The following is a 17295-nucleotide window of genomic DNA, read 5'->3' on the forward strand; positions in this document are numbered from 1 at the left end:
AAAATCCCAGTCTTTACTAGGAAAAACAGTTACTTACTTTATTTAAGACAGAAATTTATTATAATTTTGTTAATATTCTTTAGCTTATATTGCTTAGATGAAGGAAAGGGCTTTATTTCAGTCATACCTTTTTTTATTTGTCTTTTAAAAACATTAGCATATTTCCAAACCTGTATTTAGTAAATGTGTACATGTGTTTGGGAGTTCATTCCTAGAATATATTTTCTTTGCATTTTAAATATTAAAGTAAATGCAACAGCAATGAAAAAAGAGAGAATATGATGTGAGCTGTAAGCAAAGAAAGCCTTTCCCCTAGTTAAACTAATTTAAAAAATGCCAGTGCTTGCAGATTTTAAGACGAGAGCAAAGTAATCCAAACAGTAAAAACTGTTGCTGCTTCTGCCCTCCAATTATCCTAGCAGTCACTGATAAATAACTCAAGAAGTCACGTAGAATATATTGAAGGATGTGTCTGTTAACTAAAAAATTGCTTATTTTAGAATTCATCCCACCTACATTTAGGAAGCCCATCCCATCAGAAGGTAGCTGGGATAAATCTGTCTAGGCGTGACTCTAGAGACAACCTAGACCGCTAACTCGGGGAGAGACAAGCCCATGAACACCCATGCACATGGACATAAAAAACCACAATAAAAATCAAATGGAAATGTAGAAAGTGAGAAATAGGAGCAAATGCATCTTTCTCCCTGCATCTTTATCACAATAAATAAAATTAGCAGTGTATTATGTATATATATATATATGGAGAAAAATGTCAACTTTTATCCTGTCCTGTAGAAATTAACTCGCCAGGCAGATAAATTCATTAACTGTAGGAGATTATTATTTGGCAAGCCACATAACTCAGCAGAGTTATCACTAAAGAAAGCCTTGTTTAGTTAGAAAACTGTTAGAGAGAAAAGTTCACTGGACCAAAAAAAGTTGAAATTTCAGTTAGAATTGAGTTTATTAATTATGATAAATTATGGCAATGATGACCTTTGTTGTATATTGTGATAGATATTGTGCAAGGAGCTCCATTGATAACACACTGCTGTATGCCAACTTTTTTTTTCTCTCATTGTTATTTCCAGCAGTGGAAATATAGCATTATATTATAGTACAGCATTAGAAGTGTAAAGGTCAACAGATTTAGACGTTGAACACAGAAGTAAATGCTAGACACCATTTGCACCATTGCTCCCAGCTTGGTTAGAAAAGAAAATAGTGACAATTTTAAAAAAAGGACAGAAAATGAAAACATCACGAAACCTCTTACAAAGCTGACCAGTGAAAGATTTTCCAGTTCTTCAGTAATTACAGGGTTTGGTTTTTTCAGATAAATAAATAGATTTCTTATTTACTTGAGAGGTGGTGCATGGGATAAATACAGAATTGCCAGACATTCTAATATATTGGCTCAGTGGTGGATGGTGGAGGATGACAATATATGTGATTTTCCATGGTAACACCAAGAGGAAACACATTGAAAATGAGAATTGTAAGTAGTCCTCCCATTGTTCTGAAAAACATTCATCTTGTGTTAGAACAGATTTTTTAGTACTTTTCTGAATAAGACTGTATTTTTTAAACTCCAAAGGTAGGATCCAGAAGTTATACGTGAAATCAGCAGAGATCTTTATCTATAAAATTAAAAAATTAGATTCTTCAATAATCCATGAATTAAACTTTCTCAAATGTACTTATATTTGAAATGAGTAGCAACTGACATCTTTGTGTTGGAAAAAAATACAATTCTCATAAAACACAGGCCATAACTTGTCAACTGCCCAGATTTTAAATACAAAGTCTCTCTAAGGAGAGTTTTTCTGAATTGGTCTACCCTTGAGTTCTTTTGCTGTGACCATCACTGTAAAAATTGACTATAATCAAATACTGTGCTCAGAAACCAAAGCAAAATGGGATATCATGCATTTCTCTTAATTTCATTACCTCTCCTTGGGAGAAGCGTGCATAAAATTGAACATATTTTCTTAGGATTCTTAGGTTTTGAATTTGTTTTCATTTCTCCATAAATACATCTTCTAAAATCTAGTGAGCAAAAATCTGTTTGTAATGTAATGCTTTGAAGTAATTTTCAACCAAACTTAAAGTAGCCTACAGGATTTCCCCTCAAAATGCTGCAGTGCTCAAAACAGAATATTTTGAGCTGCTAACATGATGCTTATTCTCATTAAACTGTGAAGGTCCTTGCCAGTTTTAATCCACTGATAGATCCCATGCTGTGAAGCGCGTCACTAAAGGGGATGGAACTGTGTGTGATGCGGTCTGACAAAGAGAATTTTTGGACTGTACTTAAGCCAAGGACATAAGGATTTGTGATTCAAAAAGACTTCCACAGAATGGCTTCAACCCTCCAATAATGTAATTCCTTAAAACATCAGTGGGATTGAGAAAGGCACAAGAATATTTTGTCCCTACAAAGTGTAAAAAAAGGTCTTTAAAGGCAAACTGACCAGCTTCTGGCTTCCAGCTTTGGCAAAACTTAAATTCTCTGATTAACATTTTACTCTTAGACTGGCTAGCATTTTGTCTTCTTCGGTAGTGTTAACCAAGGGATAAACGGGGTAAGTACAATCTCTGAGAACAGCTGAGTTCCTGATTATTAAGTTACTCTATACAAATATTGCTGCACATCGATCTTCTGCAAGGATTTTAACACTGATGTCCAAAAGACAGGGGAAGTTGATTTTCAAAAGGGATAAAAAAAATTCTTCAGTAAGGGTTTTACACTTGACATGCAAGGCAAAGTGCTGGAGACAGTTACTGTTTGCATGTTTCCTTTTTCCCGTTTTTAGTTATTTTCTAATACTGGAGCATCACTAAGTCACATTTGATGTGATCTGAGTTAAAATGACACTCATTTTTATTTTAAATTCTTTTCTGACAAGTGTGCTGCTTTGTTATTTGGTTTGTGACAATCTTCTGACATTTTCCTGTTGACAGGAAGGGACATTTTGAGTGTGATGCTTAATATATATCAGTTGAATCAAACCCTGAATTATTTGCAGTAACTAAATACATTATGGGTTGAAATTAAATGCTGTAGGAAGTCTAGACTGAGTCTTTGAGCTCAGTTCTGGGGTCACACATACAGACAATGCCCCATGCAAAGCCCTAAAAGCAAACTGCAACCAAGGCAGTTTGTGTACAGACAGCAGAGAGGAGCAGTTCCATAAAATAGCCTGAAATGTGTGGGGTAAGATTTTTCAGATTGTAGTTCCTGCAGTATGATGCTTGCAGGTATCTTGGATCACACCAGGGGCTGTGCCCCGGGAGGAGGGCAGGGTTTGCAGCAGGGATGGAAGCGGCAGTAGGGTCTGCCAAGGGCGCGGCCGCCGCAGGACTCCAGCCTGCCAGGACAGCTGCTCACTGCACTTCAGCACAGGAGCTCCTGAGCAGCTTTCTCCCTGCAGGAAACTGTTCAGCACTTCCCTTGCCCTGGTTTGCAGACACTTTTGGCATGTTTTTGGGATGGTTTTAGCTGAAGGAAGGTTTTTATACCTAGTTCATAGGATCACCCTGTTATGTACTTCCTGGTGTTTGAGTTACGGAGCGAGCAATTTTTCTGAAGTCTCTGCTTCCTTGGTAATCCTTCTCCTTAGTGGCCTGAATGCAGACTTTCTTGCCCAAGGCTGCAGTGTCCAAACTGTATCTTAGCTTTAAATACCATGCCAGTGGAGATTATTGCTTTCTCATGTTTTGTTGCCTTTTTTAGGTGATAACTTAGTGCTTGTTTGTTGACAGGATGCATGTGGCCCATATTCTGCAGAGGAATGTATATCTTTACCAGTCTACAGTAGTGTGGAGAGAGACCGTGTGGTTACAAATATTGATGTACCCTGTGGAGGAAACCAGGACCAGTGGATTCAATGTGGTGCTGCTTTATTTTTAAAAAATCAGTAATCTGAAACTGTGCTAATTCATGAAGTTAAGAGACATTTAAACATGTAATTTCTTACTTACTAAAAGAGAACTTTAGATTAATTCTTTTATATTTTTAAAGCAATGGTTTATTAATTCCTGCTTATTTTTTTAAGATATATTCAAATAATTCTACTTGATAGAACTTCAGTGTATCTTTGTGGCATATTGTAAAAATTAACATGGCACTATTCAGCAGACTGCTAATTTGGGGCATTTCTTAAGATTGTAATGTGCTGTATTTCTTCTTGAACTTGTTGAAATCTCTTCTGGTTTGCCCAGAAATACTGAATATAAATTCAAAGTCAGCATTTTTTTCTTTGATTGGTTTTTTTCATTATTCTTTTGGAACTGTTATTCATGTTCCTCTGATATTTAATAAAATAAAACTATAAAACCTACCTTTTGTAACTGAACTTTAATGTTTTACTTGAGGGTAAGAGTCAGGATAAATGTTTCAGTCTCTTTTAATGATGTTTTACTTGTAATTATATTTCTTTGTATAAGTAGTAAATAATAGGACTTCCACTAACTTCATGCAGAGTTACAAATTCATGTGGCGTTACAAAGTTAGGCTACTATCATGGTGATTATCTAAAAGTTACTGAAAAAACAATTATGAAACTGTACTAAATTCCAGTAAAAATGTGCACATAATGGCTCACAATAGCCAAACACTTCCTTAGACCAAAACAAAGAGATTTCCATCCAGTTGTTAAATGAATAACAGAGGGGTATAATAGTGCTTTTGGTGACGTGAGGAACACCTGGAATCTTATTCTTAGTGCAGGATACCCAAGGTTGATTTCACTTTCATGATGTATCATGGGATGCTGTCACAGCATGGGAGTGCAATTAGACAAAATCCCAAAATCCAGCAGGAAGCAGCATTGCTGATGTCTCAGCATAACAGTTGAAAGTGTCTAATTTTTAACTGGAACTACACACCTCATGAAGATATTTTTTAAAGCCAAAGGCAAAATAGCACTTTCTTGGATTGTTTGGAAAACAAATAGGTGGTTTGGCTCTGAGATACCTGATAGATTTTATCTTCATTTTGAAGTAGTATTTAAATTAAGTCTATATTTCACTTGCCTTATATTTTTCATTGATGGTTTGAGGGAGAGAGAAAGAAAGCAGAGAAAAGATTGGCCTTTTCTCCAGGTCAACTTCCTGAAGAAAGCGTTTTTCTCTCTTCTTCTCATCTTTGTCTCTGTGGAAAGTTTTCCATTTTAGTTGTTCTTCTAATTAAAAACTGTCCTAAAATAATTTGATACATTGAACATACATTTTTAAAACTGAATCCTGTCAAAAAGCAGAATATACTTACTTAATACTTTCCAGATAATTGCCTCATCTTCCCGTATGTATTTCACTCTGATTCACTGAGGAGTAAAAAGGTAGCAAATTTGGAAATAAATTGTCTCTGAAGAAAATTTTGGGAAAAAAATGACAATCTCCATCAGAACAAAAGCTCTTGTGTAAATCTATGTACAAGCTCAGTGTGGTTTTAGAGGGTGACTTGTCCAGAGAAAATATTCTGCCATACTAGACTTTCTTGGAGATGAAAAGTTTTGCAGAGGGCATGCTTTTAATTCCCATAGGCACATGTAAAGAACATGCTGCAACTTTCCCTTTTGGATCCAACATTTTCATAACCTAGACTGGATTTCAGCTTTCCTACCTCTCAAAACTGAGGGATCTACTGGCTCTTACAAATTCCAGCTTCTCTTTTGTAGGCAGGTAGAGAAATACAGAGATACTCAGCTGTTCAGGCTGTTTTGCCTGTTAGGGCAAATATGTCTGGAAAATAATACATCTTATTTTCACCTACCTTGTACAGAAAGTAAAGACCAGAGATGTAGTAGGTGGCTTTGATGACCAATCTTGCTTGTAATGGGAAGTAAAAATCTACTGTAGTGAGTGGTAGAATCCCTGAAGTGAATCATTAGTAGAATATTGTGGGGATTTTCATGTTTTGTTTTTTAAATTTTTTTTCTCTCCTCATTGTAAGCTTCAAAATGCCTTCCATATTGCCAAGAGAAGTACAATTATTATTTAAAGTCTCTCTTTTCAAGTCTCCTCTTGCTATATATTTAGTTTTACTCATCCTACTAATAAACAGATACTGATGCTATCACAAAGAATAGATAGAAAAGAGACTCCTCCAGACCTATCACACCGTATTTCTGTTTCAGGGTCAGGAACTGATTCAGTTTCTTACTGATGACTTGTCTGTATCCTAACCCCTCAGAACTGGCCTATCTCTGGAGGTTTGTTACCTCTTCTGTCATCCACTACTGGCATGGATTTACAACTGTGGAATATTTCTCACCTCACAGCATCAGGAGTTTTGTTCCCAGGACATGCATTCATGCATTTCTGTCAGAGCCTTCTCTTAGCCAGCTTGATTAAATCTCATTTTGTTTGGTTGTCCTCTCAGTTTGGAGCCCTTTCACATTACTAGAACTGTCTGTTTGCTTCTGCTCTTTCTAAGACCGTCCCTGAATGATATGAAAAAACCCAGCCTTCTTAATGTTTAGCTATAACTGGAGCATTGAGTTATATTTTTATTTGGACAGAGGTCCTGTTGAGCCCACTGAGACTGATGTTGGTTACAGACGTGAAAGGCTCTCTCTTCCTATGTGTCTTTGATGTCTTTATTTTTTTCAGCACAGGACAATAAACTGATTTAAATGTCAAACTAATTTTTCAGCTTGAAATCTAGTAGATTTTTAATTATGTAATACTACCATCACAAAAAGACCCCCAAACCTTGGGAGCTGTATATTACACTCACAGTATATTAAGCAGTATGTTTGATACTTACTTTGTTTAAGTGATTCACTAATCTTTGCTTCTCATAACTGGAGTTATAACCCTCATGTTTTAGATGGCTCCCAGATGACCTAAAGAGGTAAAAGAAATGACTTATCATGTGTTCCTTGATACGTATTGTCTGCTTGCAATGTACAATGTGCTTTCTTTCTACCCAATGTTGTAATCTAAACAGAAGATACTATAGGTAACTGCTACTCTAGATCATAGGAATTATATTTTTGGCAGTAAAAACAGAACTGTAGAGTTTTTATTACCACCAAAGTGCAGCCGTATCACATGCATAGGCCATTGAGAAGTATGAATCAGGAAACACAAGAAATAAAAACGTCAGAAATGCCTTAATGGTCGGACCAGGGTTTGAAAGAGTCTGTTCTGCTATTCAGTTTCAAGGGTATAGGAACTTGTAAGACTAAAAAGAGATATATAAAGAGATCTTAGAAAACACACATTGCTACTCTCTAAACACTCTCTTCTGAAGACTTGAGAAAGGCATATCTTCAGTTAGTGCAAATTGTTATCAACAGAAATCAAAGTGACAAAATGCAAAGTGAAAAAACCTTAAACAAATAACAAAACCTTTGAAAATAATGAAGATTATGCAGTAATATCTAAATGTTTTTAAAATACAAATTTTTTTTGTAAATGCATTTATTTTAAATTTAAAAAGGAACAGTTTCTTTTACACCTTATAGCAGTCAGTTTTCTGTGAGATATTGGTGCTGTCATTCACTGGAAGATATGCTGTTTGGTGCATTTAGCAAATTCACTGCAAGTCTACTGTCACAGAGTGTGCTGTGTGCCCAAACAGAAGAATATACTTTTGTTGAAGAGTCAGACTCACTTTTTGCTATTTGAGGTAAACAGTCTTTCAGAAACAAGACCTATGATGTTGATAGAATACCTCACATGTTTTAGTGCTAAGTCAAGTTGACTTAGGATTTTTTCCCAGAAAATTTTTAGCATTTCATAAAAATCCAAATGCAGCAGTGAAAGGCAAGTTATGCAAGTTGTGCTGAGTATAAATAGAACTGGTGATATAAATTGTCTTTCCCCTCAGTTTTCTTTATTTCAGCTTTCAGAGACCAATACTCAGACGAGCAGTAATTTGTCCCCAAACAGCTATATTGTTGTTAGAGCTGAAGGGGTAATAACCTGAACTCCATGCTCAAAAGCATCAAATATGAATTATATGACTTATTAATCTGATGGATTGTCTTTCATCAAAAAAAAAGGGTTTGCATAAATTATACTTAATATTGGTTACCATAATAAAAATGTGCAGCCTTTACCAGGGCTAGAAATTGCCATATGAAGTTTTACATAGTAAAATAGTAAAAAATAGTTTTACATAGTAAAAATAGGTATTTTTAATTCCCTTTAATTTTTACATTTTTAACCCTCTGAAAATGAAAGGTGTGAATAAGAAACTACATGTGGGAGAGTCTCAAGACCAATAAAGACCAGGTCACATTTGAGAAACCAAGCTCAGCCTCTGTGAGTTCTTAACGCTGTGTTCTCCTCTGAAGGTGTGCAGCTTCATCAGTGCACTGGAGTTCTTCACAGATCAGAAGCTTTCCATATGCCTGAGAGGCCATTCTCCTTCACCTCAGCTCATGGCCTCCAGCCAGTGAGGCTGCATAACTCAGCCCCATCTCCTGGATCTGCTTTTCATTTCAGATACTGAAGCTCCTTGCAGCAGAGCTCACCAAATGAATGTGTTTTAAGAAATGCCAGTCTTTAAATTTCTTACTTCTAATTCTCATGGCCTTTATGTAAGATACCTAGAAAGCAACAGAAGAGGGTTTTTTCACTTTCTGTATGTTTGCTGCAAACAGAAAGACTTTTCACTGGCCTGTTTTAGAAAATCAAGGAGCAAAATTGGTGTTACTTCTTTGAACAGCTTTATAATATTACTCTTAATATGGGCTGCAGTTGGCCTCAGGAATAGTTCTTAGGATATGATCTTTGTGGAAATTGAGGTGGTTATTTCCTTCTATTTTAAACGTGAATTAATTTGGCTTGATTATATCACATAAACAATCACGATAGAATATCCAGAAATCTTTGCACACACCAGTTCTAGAATGGCTGTGTAGGTATGACAGGCTAGTCAATGCAAGCTTTTGGGTATTCACCCTGTGTTAGAGTATGCTGCTATTTTACTTTTTTCTGATCAAAGCCATCTGCATTGCAGTGTCTTGTTCCGACACAGAAATTGAGAGCACATGTCATTTGAGGACATGTAAGTACCCTGTGTAAGTACCCTGTAAGTAAGTACCCTGTGTGGTGTTCATTCCTGCTTGGTGATCCTGTAAAGGAAGTTGCCTGAACTGCAGCGAGCAGATGCCCTAGGTGGATGTCAGATCTGTGTACTCTAAGTGGGAGCAGTTTCTACAGAAGTGTCAGAGTTGCTACTGACTTTGCATCTCAGGAGGCAGCAAGCTGTCCCAGCTCTCTTTAGAAGAAGTCTTAGATGTATTCTTCATCATTTTCCCCCAGTGTTAGATCCACTTAATTTTTCAGAGTGGCAGATACGGATCTTCTCAACAGATCAGCCTTGGAAAAAGTAACTAGTAATCCTGCTTATGAAGTGTTTCAGATAGGCAAATTCATCGTCAGAGCTGACTCGTCTCAGCCCCTGGCAAGGTGAGTTCTCCTCATGCAATCCCACGTGGTACTATTGCCGCACCTAAGAGGATTTTCATACACTTTTCTCTCCCTGCTGAGATCGGGAAGAAATGACAGTGTCTTCAGAGCGATTTTGGGATGGGCACGGTCATATCAGCGTCTCCCACTAGGTGGTACTGTGGGCTAGACCCTGGTGAGAGACTGGCACGGGGGCTTAGGGGGGTTTGGGAGGTAGGACAATTTATACAACATTGCATCAACAGTCCGTTCCAAAGGAAATTTCTTACAGCAACGCTGAATAAGCAGCTACAACTTAAAAAAAATGCTTCTAGTTAGTTATGATGTAGTTCTTTATAGAAGTAAGCAATTCAGAAAGTGGATTTCTTGTTCCTTCAAGATGCCTGGTTTGTGCAAGTGGAAAAGGCACTGACTGACCACTCTGGCCTGTTTGCAGCTGTTTCTGTGCATCTTCAGTATCTGCATAGGGAGAAGGAACAGTGAGGAGAAGGGTGCCCTTGCAGCACGGAAGGCCAGCAGCCTCCTGCTCTGCGTCAGGCCAGCAGGCTGAGGAAGGTGATCCTTCCCTGCACAGTATTGGCGACACACATCTGGCATTCTGGGCCCGGTGCTGGGCTCTGCGGTGGAGAGACACGGACATACTGGAGAAAGTCCAAGCAAGACATTGGAGAACTTGAGATACTTACCCAAGATGGTCAGGGTGCTGGAGCACATGCCTTATGGGAAGGGGCTTAAGAAACTGGCCTTGTTCAACCTGGATAAGAGGCAGCTTTTACTGGGAGGGACTTACTGGCAGCTTGCCATTGCCTACACGGAGGTTATCAGATATTGTGGCAGGAGGACAGGGGACAGAAGATAACTGCATACAGGGAAAAAGATTTTCCCCCTGAAGACAGTCAAGCACAGGTTTCCCAGAGAGGTTGTTCAGTCACCGTGCTTGGAAGTATTGAAAATTGGACTGGATAAAACCCTGACCAGTCCTTTCTGACCTCAGAGCTGACCCTGCTATTGGGGACCTCACAGTGTCCCCTCCAATCTGAAATACACTCTGCCTCTGGTGGATTATTTACATGTTCATCATTTCAAGCACAGTGTATAAATTACAGTAAGAAAATAATGTAATTTTGCTCTTTCTACTTTGTGCTCCATATAGAAATGACCTGCAAGTCCTTCAGTTTTACTGCTGCCTCATAAGCTATCAGCAAGTTCAGGGGTTAGTCAATGGAAAATGAAGCAGTTCACGGAATAAATGGATGAATGAAATGTTAAACCATAATACAGCAAGCCAAAAACAATTTAGAGGAACCTCACTTAAGGCATAAAACCAAAAATAAATGTTCTGAATACTTCAGAAGCAAGATGCCTGCCAAGGGGAGTATTTGGTTATTAGATGAAATGCAAAAAGAGTACTCAGGGAAGGCAAGACCACAACACAAACCTAAATTCTTTACATGAAAATTCATTTCAGAGAAGCTGAGTGTGGTTCCCATACTGACATCTTGCTCTGTGTTTTTTAAATAAGGGATGAGCCTTAGGGATCATTTTAAACTGACCTGTCAAAATAAAATGTTTTAGAAGAAACTAGAAAATACTTGTAAGAAATAAGTTATTAGGTCCTCATCCAAGAGTCCTAAAGAAACTCAAAGAACTCCAGCACAATGTTGCCTTACTGGTCAATGTAGGTGTCTAACCTATCATGTAAGTGGCTGTGGTTCTAGGGGAAGGAAAAGTTGGTTTTTTAACAATCCTCCATAAAGACTTTGTTCTATGTAAAGCCTACTGAAATTGTAAACCAAAAAAATCTGATACTCAACTATCTCAAAAACAAGGAAGGTCAGCATGGATTTTTTGAGGTCAGATTTTAGAGAAACAATTTGTTAACCTTTAAAAAAGCTTGAATTTATTGATGGAGTCAGGAAAATAATTTGATACAGTATACAGGGATTTTCACAACGTGGGAGAAGTTGGGAGAAAGAAACTAAACTGTACAACAAGAAAAAATGAGAGCGAGAGAGATGGAGGGAGAGAGTGAGTAGTGTTGTGCCCTTTTACAGCAGCTGAGGATCTCAGTTTCATACTTGAGCTTTACCAGGGCAGGAATCCCAGGCAAGAATATTTGCTGTGGCTCTTCAGTACAACAGCATACTTCTTTAAGAAGAAGTCTGCATTAATTTTACTGCTTTTTCTACATTCAGACATGCTGTGCCCAAGGGTCACTTCTCTCTTAACCTGCGTACCCTTTATGCCTCTCTCTTAGGTGCTGTATGATTGATCATCTTGAAAGGTAGCAAAGAGGTAATCAGTCAATTTTTAGTTTGCCCTTCCTTCCTTCCTTCCTTCCTTCCTTCCTTCCTTCCTTCCTGCCTTCCTTCCTTCCTGCCTGCCTTCCTTCCTGCCTGCCTTCCTTCCTTCCTTCCTGCCTTCCTGCCTTCCTGCCTTCCTGCCTGCCTTCCTTCCTTCCTGCCTGCCTTCCTTCCTGCCTTCCTTCCTGCCTTCCTCCCTCCCTCCCTCCCTCCCTCCCACTCCCTCCCTCCCTCCCACTCCCTCCCTCCAACTCATCTGTTATGTGATTGGCCATTAAGGTAGATAAAATGAGGAAAACTTCACTGAAATAGTTTTAAGGGGGAATGAAGAATTTTTTTCATATCTTGGCAGTTATGATCCAGTTCATATCAAAGAATAGACTGTATCACACCTGCTTCTAGGGATTGCCTGGAGCAGCAACAGCAGAATCACAGGAATTAATACAAATAAAAGTATCCTGACTGCATTTCCCGGTCAACTCCAGAAGTTATAAGAAACAAACCTGAAGGTTTCAACCTGATCACTTCCTAGCACAAAGCTGCTTCTAGGAGTGAGCTGATGAGATGTGAAATTTGTGTTGCCGCAGGCAAGCCAAAATTACCCTGTCTTGTGTCTGTGATGCCAATGTAACTAATCCCTGTAAATCTCATTTTTCAACAGCTTCAGCTAGATGTTTGAAATATGTTTTATTCTACTATTACTGAATTTGTTATCTTTCATTGGATGGAAACAAAAAGGTCCAAAGTAGTGAAACTGGAAACCAGCCTAAACTGAAGTAAAAGAAAGCTGATGCAGATTTTAAAAAAGCAAGTGAAACACAGCAATTTCCTAACCAATAAAAAGTTGAACAGAACAAAATTAAATAAAGGGAAAGCTAAAAACAAAGTGGTAGAAAAATTAAAAATTACTGAAGAATCCTAAATAATGGATTTGCCATACTTGTTGAGGAATGGTGGAGTGCTTCAATACTAGAATGTGAAGCAACTGCAGTCGGAAGAGCCTGTCACCCACTGGCATCATGCCAGCTACCCTGAAGAGTAGAATTTAGTCCACACTGAAAATATATTGACTTGATGAAGAATTGTATGCTTTGTAATCCAGAAAATACTTCTGCAGTGGAATAATGCAAAGATGAGTAAAATTTAGCATCTGACCGGGTGCTGCCGTTGTGAATGGAAGGTGAAAATTGCTGGTTTAGATCAGAACCACATACCAACTGATCCAGCATGCTGCCACTACAAATACTGGGGGAAAAATATAAAAGCTAATGCACCCAGCAACAGGCAAAAGCAGTAAGGTAAAGCCGTGTACATTTCCTTCTCTTTCCTGCAAATGAAAGGTTTTCTTAATTTTTCCAAAGGGCAGATTTCATTCCCTTTCCAGGAAAACATGTGTTACCCAGTATATCCCTGAATGCTCCTGTGATGCATATATGTATGTACAAACCTTCTTTGAGTTGTCTGAAATTTTGAGCCTGAAACATACTTGTGACTGGACTTTTCTATCTAGATTGTTTACTTTATACATATTGATGATATCCCCTCTTAATAATTTCCTCCTGAACAAAACAGTCACAGCCTTGTGGAGTCTATTGATAGCAAAAAAAAGTTATTTCCCATCTAGCCATCTTCAACTGGTTTTGCTAAGTTTTTCTGAATTCTGAACTTTTTCCTTCTTTTTTAATGATCAGGTAGTCACAAAGTTTCAGGTAAAACCATGTAAAATTTTTAATTTTATTTGATATCCAGATACTATAGTAAATTGCTTCCTACAAGGTTCATATCCTGTTGAACAGCACTCTCCTAGTGCTTTTTCATGAACAAGACAAGCCAAATATTGTAATGTGAGGGGTTGCCCATCTTCTTTCATTAAATGAGGGGAGTTGAGCCAAGATCCAATAAGCAAATACTTACTTTTTCTTGCCATTTTACTTTAAAGCAACATGGAATTTAAATACATCTTTAAAATTTTGAATTTATCTTTTAATTTTAAAGTTATTTATAAATAGATCACCTTTCTTTCCTACCTACAGATGGAACTACTTCAGAGGTAGGTGTTTGGCAGGGAAATTTTTATTTTTCTGAGAAAATACTCAAGATAAAAGAAATATTAATTCTTACTTATTTTGTGACAATACTTATTTTGTGGTGTAGCATGATCCCTGCCCTCTGTGGTTTTGGGTTTTTTACCTTTGTCCTATTCTCCAGAAGGTCCCTTCAGCAAGAAAGGTCTCGTTGGTTCCCAGGTGGAAGGTCCCCTCTGTTCCCCAGAGGTTTCAGCTGCCCAGAGCAGGCACACACCTCTTCCCACTACTGCCAGGCTCCAAACTTCCAACAGAACAGAAATGCACTAACGGAGAATAAGAACAGGCAGGAACTATATTTTCTTTCAAAATTGCAAAACCACTCTTATCTTAGCCTATTATGAACTGTTTTTAACATTATGGAGGACATTTGCAAAGCATAGAAGGAGCGTTGTGGAGATTTTCTTGGAGAGCCAAGAAAGAAGTGACGCATCTGTTGAAGGACCATCTTTGCACTCAGCACAAAGCATCTGCTACTGAATGCTGCTGGAGACAGGGGTGGTTTGATCCATCGTGTGGGTCGTTTAATCCAAGTGAGATTTTACAGAAGATTTCATATGATCAGCTCAGTTGGTTGAGGCATGGTGCTAATAATGCCAAGGTTGTGGGTTTGACATTCAGTTCAGAGTTGGACATGATGGTCCTTTGTGGGTCCCTTCCAACTCAGACTATTCTGTGATATGACAGAAGTTATTTGTTCACTATAGTCCATTATGACCACCTTGAAGACCTGTCTAGGGCAGTGTCATTAACATAAATCATCAGAAGGGTTAAGTGCTGTGGAAAACTTGGAAAATTTACATGGACAGTCTGAGCAGCTGTAAGTCAACATGTCTCTGTTGTCTTCAGGGAAATTGTGCTGGTTCGCATCAGCTGATGAAACGTCTCATTGAGTTAATTTGACCTTAACTCTGTGCAGTGGGGGCCATGGCTGTGGTGAACAGCAGAACTTATTGGTTGGGTTTTTTTTCATGGGCCGGATTAAGAAATTTATGCTGATTTCTTTTTCCTTTGAAAAATGATGATTCACTAGAACATGACTTCTGAGCAGGAAAGTACATTGAAACCAGTCCTAAATAAGAGATTAAAAAAGGGTTTTAACACTTTAGAGTGTCCCTCTAGGATTGCTGAAATACAGAAGTTTTTATCCCTCAATTCATAGGAATTTTCTGTTTTGAAATCTGAACATATTCCTCCATATCTAAAAGAATACCAGGAGAAAAGATATGACAAAACCACCAAAGGACACCAAAATAAATTGATACATCTAAGATGTATCTAATTCAGTTTCTCTAACAAATTATCCAATCACAAAATAAAATATCTTGAAACAGTTAACGCTAAAAGTATATGTCAAGAGAATTAATTCGCTTTGTAAACAAGGATTTGATTTAATCCAAGATACGTGAGTGCATTTTTTGAGAACTACAGGGACCCATTTCTGCCATTATAAAATTTAGTTTACAGAGTCTGGCTGCTTTCAATGTACATACTGTAGCTTTTACTCCAAAAAATGAAACTACAATTTTAGATTCCTTCTGGATAAATTGCCTACCAGCTTATGACTCCAAAACATGTGGCACTGGATTTTCATGCTGTTTGGTTCCTACAGATTGCTGCAATATTTGGGGTTTGTTCTGGATGCTGGAACAGAGGTATAAAAAAGGTGTATTATCAGACAAGCAAGAAGGCTACCAAAAATTTAAATTCAGTTACTAAAATAGCTGTTGTGCACAGTACAAAGTACAGAAAACAATCTGAAACCACAGACACCAACATTTCCCTTCAGAATATACGGGAGGTGATACTTTGATGATTATGAACAGGACTTTGGAAGTGCCTCAGGCTCATTTATCCTTTGGAGTTATGAACCTTACGAAAAATCCTGTCTTGTGCTTCTAAGGATTTCATGAGGATTTGGTAGTCAGCAAACCCCAGCTCTCAGGTTTTTGCTGAAGTGTTGACACAGGCTTTTACTTGGGAATAATACCAGGGTATTTTTCTCTACACAAAATTACTCTCATCAGTATTTGAGTGTTTTCCAGCCAAGTTATCTGGTCCAAACTGGGACCAGATATGGCTTTCACTTGGCCTAGCAAGTCATCCTCAGCTGTCAAGATGTGACCTAAAATCCTGGTGTAACTGTAGGTCCCAAGAGCCTTGCCCCAGTTCCCCACACCACCTAGGAGGGGTGGCAGGGCAGCTGGCTTTGGCACCAGCTGTCATGGAACACTGGGCTTTGATCGCCATTATTTTGCAGCCTCTCTTTTTTTTTAAGTGAAAGCATAGCAGTCCTTTCATCCTATGCTGAAATTAATTTGTAAAATAGGTGGAAGAAACCATCTGAAGGGAGTTAGGCTGTACCATCAGATGACCCAGGGAACTAGAACTCCTGTCAGCCTAACCTCAGTGCTGAGGGAAGTTGTGGAACAGATTACCTTGGGTGCAATCATACAGCACATGCAGGATAACAGGGGATAAGGCCCAGCCACAGGTCTGTGAAAGGCAGGTCCTGCTTGACCAACCGGATCTCTTTCTGTGACCAGGTAACCCTCTCAGTGGATGAGAGAAAAGCTGTGGATTTTTTCTGCTTGGACTTTAGTAAAGCCTTTAACACCATTTCCCACAACAGTCTCCTGGAGAAGCTGGCTGCTCATGGCTTGGACAGGTGCACTTCTTGCTGGGTGAAAAACGGAAGGCTGCGCTCTGAAGTGCACTGGGTCACTTTGAATGATAACTTAAAAGTCACTGAAGACTGGTGAATGGAAATGTTGCATTGTGTTCAAAAGCAGCGAACAAGTAGAGCCTTTGTTAACTCAAAATGTGTGGGATTTTTCCTCCTTTTCCTTTTCTCACTGGCTTTTCTGTACCATTCAAGGGTTTACACACCTTTCAGTAGAGATGGGATGACTTGTTAAGAGCAAACGGGTCATGCATACTGAGCTTTGGTAGGAGACAGACCTTTTGTCATCCCAACACAGATGAAATGAACTGGCTTTGGAATTTTTTTCCTTTAATTCCTCATGTCTAACTCAAAACTCGTGAGGTCCCTAAAGTAATAAAAGAAACACTTCAGCCACACACTTCACTGGTTTCTCCTGGTTCTGTTGGGCACAGAGGGGCACTCTGCCAGAAATAGTTGTAAATGGCACCATTCCTATAAAGGACAGTGAAAATTGTGTTTTCAAAACCTGTCAGTTGTGACCAATTCTTCCTAAAGACCTCTTGGGCTTTTCTGCAGGAAGAACAGCTGACAGGATATACAGAGGTAATAAAAACATTTAAACATTGTCAGTACATCAGGCTGCAGGGCAATGAAAGTAGCAAAGACCCGGTAGCACATCCAGACCATGGATTTTGACTGGATGAATTCTGCATGGCTTAGAAACACTAAAGGGCACAAGAAAGGGTGGAGGCAGTAAGTGCTACCATTGCCCAACATAATGAAAATTGGTTAAAGAGGCTGAGAGGCTTCT

General features: G+C 38.5%; 1 protein-coding gene across 2 annotated transcripts in view; it reads left to right on the forward strand.

The window, feature by feature from the left end:
* The window catches only part of DYNC2H1 (dynein cytoplasmic 2 heavy chain 1), a 155044-nt gene extending 150701 nt beyond the window's left edge, over positions 1–4343 (forward strand). For both annotated transcript variants that reach the window (XM_032099265.1, XM_032099266.1), the window contains exon 89: positions 3769–4343. In XM_032099265.1, coding sequence (XP_031955156.1) covers positions 3769–3927 — 159 coding nt within the window. In that variant the 3' untranslated portion in view covers positions 3928–4343. The remainder of the gene's footprint in view (positions 1–3768) is intronic.
* The last annotated feature ends 12952 nt before the right edge of the window (positions 4344–17295 follow it).

Source organism: Corvus moneduloides, chromosome 2 (assembly GCF_009650955.1).
Source record: "Corvus moneduloides isolate bCorMon1 chromosome 2, bCorMon1.pri, whole genome shotgun sequence".
Lineage (NCBI taxonomy): Eukaryota > Metazoa > Chordata > Aves > Passeriformes > Corvidae > Corvus > Corvus moneduloides.